General features: G+C 34.5%; 1 protein-coding gene across 2 annotated transcripts; it reads left to right on the forward strand.

Annotated features, from left to right (window-relative positions):
* Window positions 1–2,880: 2,880 nt before the first annotated feature.
* On the forward strand, window positions 2,881–17,672 carry LOC126715292 (ABC transporter G family member 32). Of its 2 annotated transcripts, none has more exons than XM_050415831.1 (24): window positions 2,881–3,501; window positions 4,267–4,387; window positions 4,488–4,576; window positions 4,664–4,748; window positions 5,259–5,418; window positions 5,492–5,568; window positions 5,672–5,725; window positions 10,411–10,501; window positions 10,589–10,890; window positions 11,005–11,286; window positions 11,539–11,855; window positions 11,941–12,101; window positions 12,184–12,287; window positions 12,728–12,887; window positions 13,009–13,125; window positions 13,229–13,320; window positions 13,397–13,729; window positions 13,790–14,092; window positions 14,404–14,487; window positions 14,592–14,725; window positions 14,820–15,047; window positions 15,863–16,034; window positions 16,131–16,385; window positions 17,022–17,672. In XM_050415831.1, exons 1-24 carry the CDS (start codon window positions 3,227–3,229, stop codon window positions 17,292–17,294), a joined length of 4,269 nt encoding a protein of 1,422 aa, XP_050271788.1. In that variant the 5' UTR covers window positions 2,881–3,226; the 3' UTR covers window positions 17,295–17,672. The 2 variants fall into 2 exon arrangements, with proteins under 2 accessions (XP_050271788.1, XP_050271789.1); XM_050415832.1 differs by having other exon boundaries at window positions 2,883–3,501; window positions 13,802–14,092.
* The last annotated feature ends 289 nt before the right edge of the window (window positions 17,673–17,961 follow it).

Raw genomic sequence — 17,961 nt, forward strand, 5'->3', positions numbered from 1 at the left:
AATTTTTTTAAATGAATGCAATTCATATAGTTTTCACAATTCTTGGCTAGCTACATGGGTGTTTTTGGATTGGGATAATTATATGGTTAAGAAGACAAGTCAAGTTTTCTTATTTCGGCCAAGAACCTTGTGGCATGACTACCATCCTTTATTAGAAAAATCATTGCTTAAATCCCTATTTACCCACTTATAAGTTGTGCGTCTAACAACTGATTATAAGTTACTTGTTGCTTAAATTATTTACAGTTTATGGGTCTTATACTGTTTTTTTCTCTGTTTTATTTTAAATAATATAAGTGTTTTTTTCCCCCACAAAAATAAGTGCTTTTTTTTTAAAATATATTAGTTTTTAATTTTTTATCTTATATTATATAAAAAAATTATCAAAAATAAACCATTCTTAAATAAACAAGCGTATACGTGGGCTTTGCGTGGACGCGCAACTGTTCAAATACTAATTACTTTGATTTTGTTTTTCCCCGGTTAGTTGAAATGCTATAACTCGACCAATGTGGCAATTGGCGATTTATCCGTAGTACAACTGTTGACTTGAGCAATCAGAATTCAGAAGTAGTCTATAATACTCGGTAAAATGAAAAAAGAAAGAAGGGGCAAAAAAAAAAAAAAGCCGCCATATTAGGTAGGAGTAGGTTTTAGTTGAAATCTTGAAGATATGAAACAAGTCCAATTTTCCCTAGATAGTTGAGGCCGTGACTTATTCAATTACTATAGAAAAAAAGGGTACTGCATTGAATTTGAGTCTATTCAAATGACTGACAGAGCGGGAAGAACTTTTATTATTCCTACTTTGTTTGTTCAGTTTGAAAAGTCAATTTTTTTAAGAAAATATTATTTATTGTCTTGTTTATCTTTTAAAAATATATAAATTTTCAAAACTACCTTTAAATAAATTTATCAAAAAATTAAATTAGTAAATTAATAGGGGTATAATAGGAACATTAGTAAATTAATGACTTTTATTTTTAGAAACATGATAATATTTTGGGACATTCAAAAATAGAATAAAGGACAAACAAAGTGAGATAGAGGGAGTATATAAGTTTAAATGTTGTGCAAGAAATCTTTTTTTTTTTTTTTTTGGTAAAATTGCATTAAATCTTTTAAATGTTTAGCATTAAACCTTAACATTGTATTATACTTAAAACAAAATTTAGGTATGTATAACTTCTCAGGAAAAATGCTAGTGCCATAAAAAAATCACAATTTTTATCATAATTTGCTAAGTGGCGAGTTGTGAGTGGTGAAAAAAAAATAGTGGATCCACATCTTCACACCTCACAACTTACCACGTAATGTGGCAAAATTTGTGATATTTTTTGTGGCACTATCATTTTTCAATTTCTTAGGCATTCTATCTTTAGTTCCACAATTAAAATTCCTTTTAAAAGTTTCTAAAAAAAAAAAAAAAAAATCCTTTTAAAAAAACCTCAATTAAACTCAGTCATGTAGATTTAACTAATGAACCACGAAGTTGCATTTAATTTTCCATAAGAGAAGAAAACACATATTATGCTCATTAGTCAATACAATCATATAATTAAATATAATAAAGAAAAAGATAGAAGATCTAAGAAACCTTACTTAAATATTTTCCTTATACTTTTTATCATTCTTTCGTGCTTATTATTTTTCTTTTATATATTTTAATAATTACTCGTCAAGATTAAAATTATTTTTTCAATATATAGTAAACAAATCTTTTATCCCTACAATTCCTAAACCCATGGTAATTATAAAAGTCATTAGCAAATTAAAATTTTTGATTGAGTAAATTATATTTTAAACCCTATAATATATTGATGGTTTTAATTTAAATTCCACACTTTTAGAAAATTTCAGTGTATGTTTGAAAATTCGAATGGGACCGTTTTCAAAAATATATGGCGTAATTTGAAAATTTTGAAGAATGATTTACTTTCAAACCATCCATATTATGTAATTAATTTTTTTTCTTCAGTAAATTAATATTTCTTGGATTCATTGTTTTTTTAATATTAAAAATTAGACCTTTGGATTCTTATTAAGACTTACGGAAGTTAATATCTCAAAAATTATCAAACACTTATTCTTGTAGAGTGATCATCATACCAAAGACGTTTGATAGTACCTCAAATCCTTGTTATCCCAATTATCAAATTGTCCAAAAAAAAAAAAAAACTCCAAAATTGATTACTACGTGAAAACAATTGTTACCACCCCCCCCCCCCCCCCTCTCCCTCTTTGATGTTAAAGTTAGAAAGTTAACTTTTACTTTCGAGAAAGGATATGTTCATAACATTTGAATTAATAACAATTAATCACTTCTAATTTGTTGTAAAAATATTATAAAAAAGTAATTTTAATGTTGGGTTCGAATTTGAACTAATAACAACTAACCACCACTTATAAAAAAAAAAAAAAAAAACTAATCACTTATAATTTGTTGTAAAAATATTATATAAATATTATGAATATAGCAACTTTTATTTCAAAAAATAGCATGTCCACGATATTTTTACAACGTATCTATTTTGAAATGACATCAACAGGGAATAAAAAGTAAAAACTACTTGAAGGACAATTTTGCAATTACCCAATCAAGTAAAACAGTTAAAAAAAAAAAAAATTGAAGCCGTTCCAATTCAAATACCGCCGTAAATTCCACCCACACTCGCCCACTCCCGTCGAATTAAGTCTCAACTAACTAATAATCTAAACGACCAGAAATACCCTTTTTCAACACGTGATACACCCGCTAAAGCGAGTGACTAAAATAACTCAAACGAGCGCGAGTACGCATTCGCAACGCACCCGCCATACTTGTCTTTCCCGCGGCCATTAAATGGTCCCTTCTGGCTTCTGCATCCAAACCGTATCACACTTTGAACAGACCTCTCACACCACAACATTCAAAGAGAGAGAAAGAAAGAGATAGAGAGCTCAAAAGTGAAACCAAACGCATAGACTTAAATTCGGCGAAAGAGGCATTAATGCTATAGCTCAACTACCGTTGTGATCCATTACTACTAGAAAAGTAGTAGTACTGATATTTCTCCTATTTCGTACTCACCACGCTCAACTGCCAAACTTTTCACACATTTTTAAACCCTACTTACTGCATTAGCATTGTTAAAAAAAACTCTCTAGTGTTCATTTTTAGAAAAAGTTTGTGTGTGCGTGTGCGTGTGTGTGTGTGAGAGAGAGAGAGAGGTTGATTTGGATCTGGATGTGGAACTCGGCGGAGAATGCGTTTGCGAGGACGGCGTCGTTTAGGGAGGATGGAGAGGACGAGGAGGAGCTCCGGTGGGCCGCGCTGGAGAGGCTGCCTACCTACACTCGCGTACGGAGAGGGATCTTCAAGAACATGGTTGGAGATCACATGGAGATTGAGGTCACTGAGCTCCAAGCTCAGGAGCAGAAGCTCGTGCTTGATCGACTCGTTACCTCCGTCGATGACGACCCTGAGCGATTCTTCCAACGCATGAGAAGCCGATTTGACGCGTAATAAACTTTTTTTTTTTCTTCTCTTTTATCTCTTAAGAAATTTCGTGTAATGGCTGTGTTTGATTGTTGAGGAAGTGTAGGAAAGGAAAAGAAAAGTTTGGAGTTGTGTGTGGCTCTGTTTAGTTAACTGAGTGTAGTTGAACAATTTGTGAGGATTATGATCGGTTGAGTTTCTGATCTTTTGGAAGCTGAATTTGATGTTTTTTAGTTTCTCTGTTTTACTTGCTGTCTGTGTGTGTGAAATTATATATTACTATTTGGCTCTGTTTGGTTGCTGAGAAAATGTAGGGAAGGAAATAGAAAGTTTGAAGTTGCATGGCTCTGTTTAGTTAACTGAGCGTAATTGGACAGAATGTGTGGATTATGCTCGGTTAAGTTTCTGATCTTTTGGAAACTGAAATTCTCTGTTTCTCAGCAACGAACAGAGGATTGGTTTTGATGGCTTAATTATTCTTTTTATTTTTATTTTTTTATTTGAATTTTTTTTTCTTGCGTATGATCTGAATTATTTGGCCTTTTACCATTCTCAATTCTGATTTAACTTCCATCCTGCATTATTTCGAAATTTGGATCAGTAATTTTTTTTTTTTCTCTCTGTTTCACTATGATTTCTTTGTCGATGTGCCATTGCTTTTCTTAGTGCATTTCCTGTGAGTATGTATTATCTTCAAGCTGAATTTTCTTCTAAATTGCACATTTTATTGTGGTTAATACTTAATAGTTTTTGGTTTTTATTCCTCTCTCCCAAATTTGGTGTTACAGAGTAGATTTGGAGTTTCCAAAGATTGAGGTTCGATTTCAGAATTTTACAGTTGAATCATTCGTCCACGTTGGAAGCAGAGCACTGCCAACAATTCCCAATTATGTTACTAACATGGCTGAGGTAGAATTTTACTTGATGAATAATCATTTTATGAGGACCCAAGTTTTTCCCAATTTCTGATTGTGTTTCAATTTCATTTTGTGAAAAAATGTCAATTTAGGCATTTTTAAGGCAGTTGCGTCTATACCGGCGACAGAGAAGCAAGTTGACAATTTTAGACGGTATTAGTGGGTTAATTAGACCATCAAGGTGAATTTTGGAGATTCGATCAGAACCCAGTTGTTCAATGTTTGTTCAGTTTGTCTGTGTTTAATAAGGGGCTGTGTTATCTTGTAGATTGACATTGCTATTGGGTCCTCCAAGCTCCGGAAAGACAACTCTAATGTTGGCTCTTGCAGGTCGCCTTGGAACTGATTTGCAGGTACCAAAATCATGACCCTAAATATGATGTGTATGTGCCTTACTTCTTGGTAATCACGCCTTTTGGTTCTAGCGTAAAAAGTTTTGCAGTGTCATGTTAACACTGACCCTCTGCAGGAAAGAGCTATTAGGTTTCTCAATTTTGAGGACTAATTTAATCGCCATAAGCTGTTGTGTTTTATGCATTTCCTATCTGTACTTTTTTTATCTGTTCTACCATAGTGAATAGTAATAATAGTAGAATGATGGTGAATGAAATAGATAAAAAAAGATATTCATAAAAGAATATATAGTAAGATGCATTGATTTGTCCAATGTTGTGGGTTTGGATCACATCACTCATCTTTGTTCATTAGGATTTGACAATCACAGTATTATGAGAAATTTAAAAGATGTATTTATTCTAATTTAAGTGATCGCTTTGCTGATTAAATGGAAATTTTTTGCTACTAATCTCCCTATTGGATTCTTCATTTCCTCTTTGCTACTGATACTTTGATCCCCTCTGAAGACGTCAGGTAGGATCACATATAATGGACATGGCCTGAATGAATTTGTTCCTCAGAGGACAGCTGCTTATGTTAGCCAACAGGATTGGCATGTGGCCGAAATGACTGTAAGGGAAACTCTTGAGTTTGCAGGACGCTGTCAAGGTGTTGGGTTCAAATATGGTAAGCTTCGGTTAACTTTTGTGTGTATGAATTGTGCTTATTTAGATGCTGACTTCTGTATACTTCTGCTCAGATATGCTAACTGAACTTGCAAGAAGAGAAAAGAATGCTGGCATAAAACCTGATGAAGATCTTGATATATTCATGAAGGTACTTTGCACTTGTTAGATGTTTGTCTGTTGTGGCATCCTTTTTTTTTGGCAGATAGTTTATAACTGCTAAGAATCTTTGTTGACATAATTTCTTTCTCTAGTCGTTAGCTCTTGGGGGACAGGAGACAAGCCTTGTAGTGGAGTACATTATAAAGGTATTCTCTTGATGCTGGTTACCATTGGATGCATATAACTGACGTCATTACGACATCAGAAATTAAGAAACTCATTTGATATTTTCACTTCATGAAGGACCAATTAAAAATTAAATGGATTAAGTGTTGCTTAAGTCTAGAGTTAACAATTAAATGGATACAACCATAGAAAGGAAAAAAAAAAAACACAAGTATATCACCTCAATCCAAAACAATAAAAGAACACAAGAATTTGGTGATGAGTGGAAAGTCTTTGAAGAACTCTTCAAAAGAAAAACTACTCTAGGGTAATCTACCAACAAGAAAATTTTCTTTTTTGGTGAACTACCAACAAGAAATTCCACTATAGAAAAAGTGAAAAACTGTTGCAATAGCCTAAACTTATAAAACCTTGGAAAATGCTCTCTATGCAACTTCCACAAATGACCTGTTCGCCTCCCACTACAGTTACCCCAGAACTTTGGAAATCCCGTATGAAACTTCTTCCAAACAAGCCCATCTGCAACCATTGGAACTCGAGTACTCCAAAGGACTCTTAAAATGGATACACTAATGAACTCATTGATAAAGGGTATGCAACTATGTTATTTGAATGAGAAACTCTCCAAGAGAACCTCTAGAAGGAACTCACAAGAACACTCAAGGGAAAGGGTTTTCTGAAGGTTTGGCTCAGCAGAGTTAGGTTCACATATGGCGGTCTTTCTCCTCAGGAATTTGTATAAGGTTTTATATAGACAAAAAGTAAGTCATAATGTGGTTTCAACCAAGTAGTTTTATTGATTATTGCAATCTCAAGTTTTAGATGAGAAATGAAGTTTTTCGAGCATGTCTTTTGAAACTTGATTTCTCCAAATTGCTTCTTCACTTGACTTAATACAACCGAATTAGTTGAATACAACTAAGAACTTGTTTTGACACAATAAGTAGCTAGCATATCTCTCCCTTTGTCAATTCTGTGACAAAACCATACTTTAGCTGAATGAATTTATACCACCCTCAAAGAAACCCTTACCCAATACAATCCCAATATACCCTATAAGACCAGGGACGGAGCTAGAAATTTTGGTTTGGGGGGGCCAAGTTGTGATACTAATATATTAGTTAAGACAAACCTCTACACACACACATGTATATAAATTAATTTACTAAGAGAATTTATCATTTTCTAAATTTTAATGAGTATATAAAAGTCATGTATTTCTTCTATTAGACATGTACAAAAATTTATCATTTTCTACATAGTTTAATTTGTTAAACCTCTTAAATTATATGATTTTAATATAATTTTTTTTTTTTTAAGAGCACCATTGAAATAACTCAAAATTTGGGGGGGGGGAACTTCAATTTTTACATGCTACATTTTTTAAAATGTAAATAATATACATACTATAAATTAATTTTTTTAAATTTTGGGGGGGCCTTGGCCCCCCCACCTTTGTGTGTGGCTCCGTCACCTAAGGCCTCTAAACATCAGTGTTACTTTCTCATTCAGAATATGAGATAATATCTCCAACAAGCTTAAATCCTCCATCCCCCTTATGAATACACAAATTCTGATTTCAAAAACACTATCTCCCCCAACTGAAAGCCTGGTCTAATTTCAAAACATCTGTAGAACAATATTTTTAGGGAAAATAAATAAAAAAAATTCCTTGAAAGGCATGAGAGTTTACATGGAATAATAATATTCTCTCTTTTATTTCACATGTTAACGTGTCTTGTGAAATCAAATCAATCTTAAAAGTAGAAAAAGTTATGAAATCAAACATCATTAAAAATTATAAGGTTTTCAAATCAACCATTTTTATTTTAATTAAGTTCCACTTTTTTTTTTTTTTCATTTTCCTTCTCTCTCTCTCTCTCTCTCTCTCTCTCTCTCTCTCTCTCTCTCTCTCTATATATATATATATATATATATATCCTTTTCTTTTTCTGTTTCATAAGATTTTTCTTGGCCACCCTATTTCTTCACATTCACTTATTTTACTTTGAATACCGGCTTTCACCCTATTGAAATAGGCATCTCTCTATGAATCATAGTGGCTTTGCACTGAATCAGAGGTAGTTATTTCCACTATCTTTTTATTAAAAAAAAGCTTATCTGAACAAAAACAATAATTTCATCACTCATTTCATGCTTGACTAAAAAACTCATGGTTTTCAAAGAATGTTCAACTCATCACTTAACCCACCAGTGAGTTTAACTAAGAGTAAACAAGTGTACATGTGATAAAATAGAAATCTAGGGCATACATGACTTTTACACATTAATAATATAAATTTTCATTATTATTAAATATTCATGCACTACGTATGCACACATAATTTCCAAGTTTCATCACAATTTCAAGTTTGTTTTATGTCAAAAGATATATTTATATTCATGCAACATAAGACTTTCAAAACAGAAGACAAAGAAAAACATTTCAGAAATTTATTTTTTCTTTTTGAAAAATTTCAATGTTATTGGATTTTTTTTTAGTAATCACGAATTGAAAATAAAACACACCAAAAACCAAAAGAAAAGAATCGGGCATTAAACTCAAAAGATTTTTTCCCTTGAAAGATTGAAGTATTAGTGCAAGGATGGATTGAGATAGCTCTAAATGGCTGAGATTAAGTGTTGAAAAATTAACTTTGAACCTTAAGCTGAATCAGAAAAGTTTTAACTACTTAACTTTTCTGATACAAGGGCTGCGATTGGAATTAAATTTTTAACTCTCGATCTTAGCAATTGATATGCTATTGCATGGGATCCAATCCATGCAAGGAAAATGTGAATGAATGCTTATTTCAAAGAATCTATACTCACCCAAACAACGTAAATTTTTGGCTTTGTAGGTGAAGAGATAAGAACATTGGAGTGTTTATGAAAGGAATTGAAATTATTTGAGATTATGACAAGTTCAATACTTGTTTTCCAAAATTCATCAAGTTAATGCTTATTACTTGAAATTGTTTGAGGATATCCAAATAAATGGGACTTTTACCATGAGGTGGTGTTTTCTCCTTCCTAAGCTATGGATAAGTTTTTTTATTGTGGCATTTTGTTTTGCAAACATTGCACACACTCCATTAAGATTTTTAGCATTCATAGGTTTTGGTTCATTTTTCTTGGTCATCTAAATTTTGTGGCTTTTTGATAAACTTGGTTCCTGAAGAGGAAGTCTGAGAAGCGTTAAAGCCAATACCACTCTTGTTACTTTCAAGCCTCTGAGATTTAAGCATTTCATCAAGTTTTTCACTAGTGAACTTTTTTGGTAGAGTTTTTTATTTATCAAGTTCATCATCTAGGAATTTATTATGCATGTTAAATTATCCCAAAAGCTTACGAGACAATCAGTAATTTAATATGGTATCAGAGCAGGAGATCCTAAGTTCGATCCCTGTCTTCACTCTACCTCTCATTTAAAATGTTAAATTCTCACTTGTTGGGTCCCCACTTATTAAGGGAAAGTTTAGTCCCACAAGTAAGGGGGAGTGTTAGAATTATGGTTAAGTGATTAAACTCACCACTTCCTAATAGCTTAAGCTTTTAGGACAGTCGGTAATTTAACAATGCACAACCTTATTAAGTTTTCAAGGGATTTCTTAACAAATTTCTTCAATTTAGTGTATTCCTTAAAAAGCTTATTATAGGCCATTTGAAGATCATCTTCTTCACCCGAATCATTGTGAGAGGATTCCCCATGTTCAAGTGTGTCATAATCACTGGACTCATTTATACTTCCTATAAAGCCAGCAAAGGCCAGGAAGTTTACATTCTTGTTGATACAATCATCAAACTCTTCATTGTCTGATTCATCACTTGGGGTTACCTTTCTGGCTTTTCCTTTTGACTTCTTGTAGTTTGGACATTCTGCATGAACATGTCCAAAACCTGAGAACTCATGGTCATGAAATTGGATAGCTTGAGGCCTTTTTGCTTTCTTACAATTAGAGTCTTTTCTATTTTAGGAATTCTCACTGGATTCACTATTGGGATTTTTTAGCAAATTTGGGAGTATTTTCACCCTTTGTTTGAGAAATTTTCTAAAACTTTTTGGCAAGTAATGTCATGTCATCTTCCAAAAATTCCTCGTCAGAAGAATCATTAGCCTCTTTTTTTTTCACTATTTTCAAAGCTATGGACTTCTTCTTAGGTCTAGGCAAGGTTAGTTCATAGTTTCTAGAGCTAGGTTTCAAGAATTTGTGACTCTTGACTAGAGCCTGGTATTGCATGCTGTCAAATGAACTCTTGAATTGTTCACACATTCTTTCTTTTACCTTTTTCATTTAATTTATATTTTTTTTGGAAAGTCTTGTCTCTATGTTTCTTTTCAAGTTTGAAGTGATACCAAAAACTATGTCTAAACCTTTGGCAACTGGTTTGTTCATTTCAAATGATTTTGAGATGTTTCTGCTACATACAAGGCTATGTGTTTCACAATATAGGCGTTTTGAAGACCTGTTATTTGGCAAACTTGTTTTTGAGCATTAAAAAGGTGTTAGTTTTGACTAAGAAGATTGAAAAGAACTGGTTTTAACAGGTTCCAATATAATATTGAGGGCAGGACCCTTTGAAAAAGGGCCATGAAATGACATTTATTCAGATTTGCTTGAGTTTCAATTCTTGTAGGTTTGTTGATGTGCTACAAGCCACTGGGATAGAAATTATGCTTGAATACTAATATATTCTGACAAAGATTTTAGGGTTGGACATCTGTGCTGACACATTGGTGGGAGATGAAATGCTCAAGGGAATCTCTGGGGGCCAAAAGAAGCGGCTTACAACAGGTGATTACTCTGTATTATTTTGTTTATGGTGTACTAGTAAACTGAATGTATTTATTTATGCTGATTGGGCATATATGTGATTTCCAGGTGAATTACTAGTTGGTCCTGCGAGAGTGCTATTCATGGATGAAATATCAAATGGGCTTGATAGTTCCACTACTTATCAAATAATCAAATATCTTAAGCATTCAACTCATGCACTTGATTCCACCACTGTAATTTCTCTGCTCCAACCAGCTCCTGAGACGTACGAATTGTTTGATGACGTTATACTTTTGTGTGAGGGCCAGATTGTATACCAGGGATCTCGTGATGCTGCTCTTGATTTTTTCACATATATGGGATTTAGTTGCCCTGAGCGAAAGAATGTGGCAGACTTCTTGCAAGAAGTAAGTAGTAAGGAGCTTGAGATGTGAATTTCTGCTCTATTATTTTGTTTTTGACAGTCATTAATGATTTTTCTGCTTTATTATGCGGTATCTTTGTTAAATTTTTGTACACAGGTGACATCAAAGAAGGACCAAGAGCAGTACTGGTCTGTTCTGGACAGCCCTTACCGGTACATACCTCCTGGAAAGTTTGCTGAAGCTTTTCGTTCATATCCTGCCGGGAAGAATTTGTCTGAGGAACTGGCTGTTCCTTTTGATAAACGCTATAATCATCGAGCAGCCTTGGCAACATATCGCTATGGAGTGAAAAGGCGTGAACTTCTCAGGACCAACTTTCACTGGCAGAGGCTACTCATGAAACGAAATTCATTTATTTACGTCTTCAAGTTCATTCAGGTGGTACAACTTATTAACTGTTGGCAAAATCTAATTTATATCCTAGGATTCAGCAGTGTTTTTGGTGATATGTCAACTTGAGTTTTGTTATTTTTTTTGTAGCCAATGCAGGTTATAAACCACTTAACTTCCAACTTTTATTTTAAAATATTTAGTTTGGCTTTGTGTCATTTATCTAAAATATTTAGCCAATACGTGAAAGAAGGAATTGTTTCTAGTGCTGATTTGCAAGTATTATTTACTGTTCTCCAGCTTCTTTTTGTTGCTTTGATCACAATGAGTGTGTTTTTCCGGACAACAATGCACCGTGATACGATTGATGATGGAGGGATATATCTTGGGTCACTATACTTTTCTATGGTTATTATTCTTTTTAATGGCTTTACCGAGGTGTCAATGTTGGTGGCCAAGCTTCCAGTGATTTACAAGCATAGGGACTTGCACTTCTACCCAAGCTGGGCTTATACTCTTCCTGCTTGGGTTTTAAGTATTCCAACTTCACTCATAGAGGCTGGTTTCTGGGTGGCAGTCACATACTATGTGATTGGATATGATCCTGCAATTACTAGGTAAATCTTATGTTCTTATGAAGTTCTAAATGTATCCTGACAGTAGTCTTGGGATGGATTTTTATATTAATTATTGAATATGCAGGTTTTTTCGGCAGTTCTTTTTGTACTTCTTTCTACACCAAATGTCAATAGGACTCTTCCGTCTTATGGGATCCTTGGGCAGGAACATGATAGTTGCCAACACCTTTGGATCATTTGCTATGCTGGTTGTCATGGCTCTTGGAGGGTACATCATTTCAAGAGGTCAAACAGAAATTCTTTCATTGTTTGCATGTTTTATTTTTCATTTCATATGTTTATTCATTTTCTTGTTACATTGTAACAGATGATATACCAAGTTGGTGGATCTGGGGATTCTGGTTTTCTCCTTTGATGTATGCTCAAATTGCAGCATCTGACAATGAATTCCTTGGACATTCCTGGGATAAGGTAATACCAATATATCATCTTACATTCCATCCCAATTGGTAGCTTTGGGTTTTACTAGTATGTGTGTGTATTATGTGACACTTTGGGATTTTTCTATTCTGGTGAGGATATGATGACATAATATAGAGACAGTTAAAACAAACAGCACTATCACTAAAGGATGTTCAGGCCAAGTTAAGATGCATCTGATGTGTTATCCTTTCAACTGAGTTTTGTTAATTAATTATCAACAACATAATTAACATCCTTTAGTGTTACTGGGTGAAGGTTATATTAAGATGTTGTAAGAAATTTTGCCTATATCAACTACCAAGTTGTCTGTAAAATCTTCTGTAGCGTAATAGAAGCAATTTACAAGTAATACGTTTAAGTTGAGTTACTGATCTAGCAGATTGCTTCTATCTTGAAACTTATAATTGTTTGTTACGTTATTTATGTAGAGAGTTGAGAACAACTCGAACTCTGGGTTGGGTGAGGCATTACTAAGAGCACGCAGTTTATTTCCAGAGAGCTACTGGTATTGGATTGGTGTTGGTGCTATGATTGGATACACAGTTTTACTCAACATGCTGTTCACATTATTTCTAGCTTACCTTAACCGTAAGTCATTTCTTTCTGCTAAAAAAGTTTACTAATAATTTCCTTCTGGTACTGTATATTGCCAAACAAGAGTAAACATGAAATAAAGGCTAATCAAGTTCATTCTTTTATATGCCTTCAGCTTTGGGTAAGCAACAAGCTGTGGTCTCTAAGGAAGAGCTGCAGGAGAGAGAGAGGAGAAGGAAAGGCGAACCTACTATTGTTGAACTGAGGTACTACTTCCAGCAGTCAGGGAGTGGTACGTAGAATACATATTGTATTGACTTTCTTTCCATAATTATTTTTCAGTTATTATATCAAAGTCCAACCAAATGTTTAATTTAGCATTAACTTCTTGGCAGCAAAAAATTTTAAGCAGAAAGGCATGGTTCTCCCATTCCAACCACTCTCTATGACTTTCAGCAATATGAATTACTATGTGGATGTCCCTGTGGTGGGTATATAACTCCATTCCTTCATGTCATTTTGGGAAACGACTACTCAATTTTCTGATCAAAGTGTCACTTCAGGAATTGAAGCAACAAGGAATAGTGGAAGATAGATTGCAGCTGTTGGTTGATGTTACTGGAGCATTTAGGCCTGGTGTCCTTACAGCATTGGTTGGAGTCAGTGGTGCTGGGAAAACCACCCTCATGGATGTATTAGCTGGTAGAAAAACTGGTGGGGTCATTGAAGGGAACATACGTATTTCTGGTTATCCCAAAAGGCAGGAAACTTTCGCAAGAATTTCTGGTTACTGTGAGCAGACTGACATTCATTCCCCTTGCTTGACTGTTCTGGAATCACTTCTGTTCTCTGCTTGGCTTCGGTTACCATCAGATGTTACCTTGGAGATTCAACGGGTAGATATAAATTGTATTTTGTAATTTTTGTGTGACTTGGGCACAATGTGATTACCGTAGGGTATTTTGCAGGCCTTTGTTGAGGAGGTGATGGAACTTGTAGAGCTCACTCCACTGAGTGGGGCATTGGTTGGTCTACCTGGAGTTGATGGTTTGTCAACAGAACAGCGGAAAAGATTAACGATTGCTGTGGAACTTGTTGCCAACCCTTCTATAGTGTTCATGGATGAGCCCACATCAGGTTTGGATGCAAGGGCTGCAGCCATTGTGATGAGGACTGTAAGGAATATTGTAAATACTGGACGAACAATAGTGTGCACAATCCATCAGCCCAGCATAGACATTTTTGAATCCTTTGATGAGGTATGTATTTTTTATTTTTCATAAATATTTGCTACACAGTTTCTTTTGCAAGTTAGTCTTTTCTGAAATATTAAATGCCAGCAATCAGAATTTCTTCTCACCAATAGCATCACAGTCTACAAAAGTATACACATATCTTCTAAGTTTGTATATATTTTTATTAAAACTCCTTAGCAGTTCCAGCTGGTGCGCTCTCCCTGTCTCACAAAGATATGCCCATGACAGAATAATTACAGTATTGAATAATAATTTGTTTCTATATTGTTATGATCTCTTCATTCATCCTCCCCTAATCTCATCTGTCAATGCAGCTTTTGTTTCTGAAGCGCGGAGGAGAGCTCATATATGCTGGTCCACTTGGCCCCAAGTCTAGCGAGCTCATCAAATATTTTGAGGTCCGGTCATGCATGTTTATATCTCTTATAATATGTCATCTTACTTGAAGTGGTTTTGATTCTGTCCTCAGTTATCTTTATGCTATAAAAATTGGCTTCTGCAGGCAGTTGAAGGAGTGCCAAAAATCAGGCCTGGATATAATCCTGCTACATGGATGCTTGAGGTTACTTCTGCTGCTGAAGAGAATCGTCTCGGAGTGGACTTTGCAGAAATTTACCGAAAATCAAATCTATTTCTGTATGTGCAGCATCCATAAATTCTGCCTATTAATTTTGCTTTTGAGAGAGCTATCCCTTTTCTTATATAGCTTGGCTGTCTTCTTCCATTTCAGACTTAATAGAGAGTTGGTTGAAAGCCTAAGCAAGCCGAATAGTAATTCAAAGGAATTGAACTTCCCCACCAAGTATTCAAAGTCATTCTTTTACCAGTTGTTGGCTTGTCTTTGGAAGCAAAATCTTTCTTATTGGCGAAACCCACAATACACTGCAGTTCGCTTCTTCTATACTGTCATCATCTCATTGATGCTTGGAACAATATGCTGGAGATTTGGTGCTAAAAGGTTTTCTTTTAATTTTCTTAATTTTTAAATTTTTTTAACTCTACAATTGCATAAACTCAAGTAATTGCTGTTTTTTCCATCACCCAATCTACAGAAATCTTCTTTTGATACTTTGTTCCTCGACAATTGAGTGCATTAGTACCACAATTCACTTTATCACATGCTCCCAATTAATAGGTTGTGTCACATTTTTGTGACTTGGAAGTTGTCCAATGAGGATGCTATCTGGTCCTTTTAGTGGCAGATTGCTTGTACCAATGCCATGAACATGTACAGTGTGTTTCTCATCTGTGGATCCAATGGTGGTTGACCATTAATAAACCATAAGGCTCTTTTAGGTAGTAGCAACTGAGAACAAGATTGATTAAAAGTTAAGATGGTTTATTTGCAGCAATAAGATCAATGGCTGCATCAAGATTTGATATGGTTTGAATAAAGGTACAGCAAGAACCAAAAGGAAGGAAAAACAGAACGCGGTCAAAGCTACGCAAAGAAGCATTTTGATGGAAGCTTGTGATCTGAGAGTAGAAATGGCCAACTCTAAGATGAGATTAGATTGGATTGGTTGATCTTAAATTGGATAGTGCTTTTCACACTCTAATTCTGTCATAAACACTCTGTGAACTGATAATTGAGTATCAAAAGACTCAAAACACTAATCAAAAGTGGAGCACAAAGCACTTTTTCCTTTTAATCATAGTACACCAAATCCTATGGATCATTATTGTTTTTATTTCCCATTTTTTCCTGAAGAATATTGGGTCTAAATGTCAGTCTGTACCATCAGAATCTCTGACACTTTCGTTTTTGCACAGGGAGACCCAGCAGGATTTATTTAATGCCATGGGTTCAATGTATGCAGCCGTCCTGTTCATTGGAATCACAAATGCTACTGCTGTTCAACCTGTTGTTTCTATTGAGAGATTTGTTTCATATCGAGAGAGGGCTGCAGGGATGTATTCAGCTTTACCATTTGCATATGCTCAGGTTTTCCTTAATTCTGCTTTTTTTCCCCCTATTACACTTCTTGCTGCAAAGCACTGGCTTTGCTTAAAGTTAACCATCTTTAATCCCCCTGTGCAGGTTGTTATTGAGTTCCCCTATGTATTTGCACAGGCAATCATCTACTGCACAGTTTTCTACTCCATGGCTTCATTTGAGTGGACTGTGTTGAAATTTATGTGGTACATATTCTTTATGTATTTTACTATGCTGTACTTCACCTTTTATGGGATGATGACAACTGCTGTCACACCAAATCATAATGTGGCTGCCGTCATTGCTGCTCCATTTTATATGCTATGGAACCTTTTCAGTGGCTTTATGATTCCTCACAAGGTAATGAATTACAAAATTTCTTGCTTCTTTAGTATCTGAGTTGGCTAAATCAGACCTGCATGCCATGATATGTCTCCTATTAATATAGTGATCTGTGGGAAATATTAATTATCACCTATTTACTCGCTAAAATTATTGCACGGTTCTTTGTTTAGTTCTTAGAGATATAAAGATGGTTTATTGAGCACCAGTGTCTGATATTAAAAAATACATAAGAATTTTAGGCATCCAAATTTGTGGGCCAAAAATCTAGTATGTCAAACCGTGAGTTATGTCATTACACCATAAAACCAATACCGTTGAGGAAGACAACACTCCAGTCTTTTATGACATTCAACATCATACCTTGCGAACCTATTTTTAGAGCGGTTGAAAGGAGTCGAATTGTGGTCCCTCCAACACAGAATATATTTGAACTACTGATTTTTTGAGCTCGTCCCTAATACTTATGATCGTCTTCTTCTAATTTGAATAAGGTGGCTGTAGAGTGACATTGTAAATAAATTATAAATAAATAATAACAAAAAACCCTTATCTCCACACAACTAAACACTCACTTCCTCCCTTTAATTCATTCTTTGTGATTTTTTTTTGTCTTTCTAGCTACATTTCATGACATGTTCCACTTCTTTTCAGAGAATCCCAATATGGTGGAGATGGTATTATTGGGCAAACCCTATGGCCTGGTCTCTATATGGCCTCCTTACTTCACAATATGGTGATGACAATAAACTCTTGAAGCTATCAGATGGAACTCACTTGGTACCTGTAAGGCAGTTACTCAATAGTGTTTTTGGGTATAGGCATGATTTCTTGGGTATATCTGCGATTATGGTGGTGGGTTTCAGCGTGTTCTTTGCAGTCATTTTTGCTTTTGCAATAAAATCCTTCAACTTCCAAAGGAGATGATACCCAAGTTATGTTCCATTAAGAGCGGTATATCCTCAATGCATGCTTGACGAGTACAGTACTTCCTGGTAAATGAAACCAGTGAGAAATCTATTTATAGCTACATGATTTTCTAGGATGAATTATTTGTTTTACTTGAGTAAAAATTACAGCTAAGCTGGAATTTGTGTGTAAAACTATTAATAGTTACATGTTTCAATATTGTCTATTATACAGAATTAAATTAAAAATATTGTAAAGTCAGATATCAGTGTCATGAGAGTATGCTTTCTACATAATGATTTGAGAACTTAAAACGAGGATGACGTTCTATTTTTATATTGCAATGTGTTCTGTATTATATTAACAATGGCAAAGCTATGCATAGAATTATTTCCACTTCCTACTCTATAATTTCTTCCATCCATGTCAAGCATTGCACCTGTATGCATGGTTGTCACTTGACATTTTTTCTTTTTACATCAGAGCTTGTTGAGGAATAAAAGAAAAATGAAAAAAGAAAAAAAAAAATCAGAGCATTAATATACTTTTATACATATATTAAGCACAATCTCTCTGGGCACGGACTGACCCAGCGGGGGCCCAAGGGGGCCCGGGCACCCTGGGTCCAATTTTATTTTTTATTTTTAATTATATATATATATATAGTTATAATATATTTCATTGA

The sequence above is a fragment of the Quercus robur genome, chromosome 2 (assembly GCF_932294415.1).
Source record: "Quercus robur chromosome 2, dhQueRobu3.1, whole genome shotgun sequence".
Lineage (NCBI taxonomy): Eukaryota > Viridiplantae > Streptophyta > Magnoliopsida > Fagales > Fagaceae > Quercus > Quercus robur.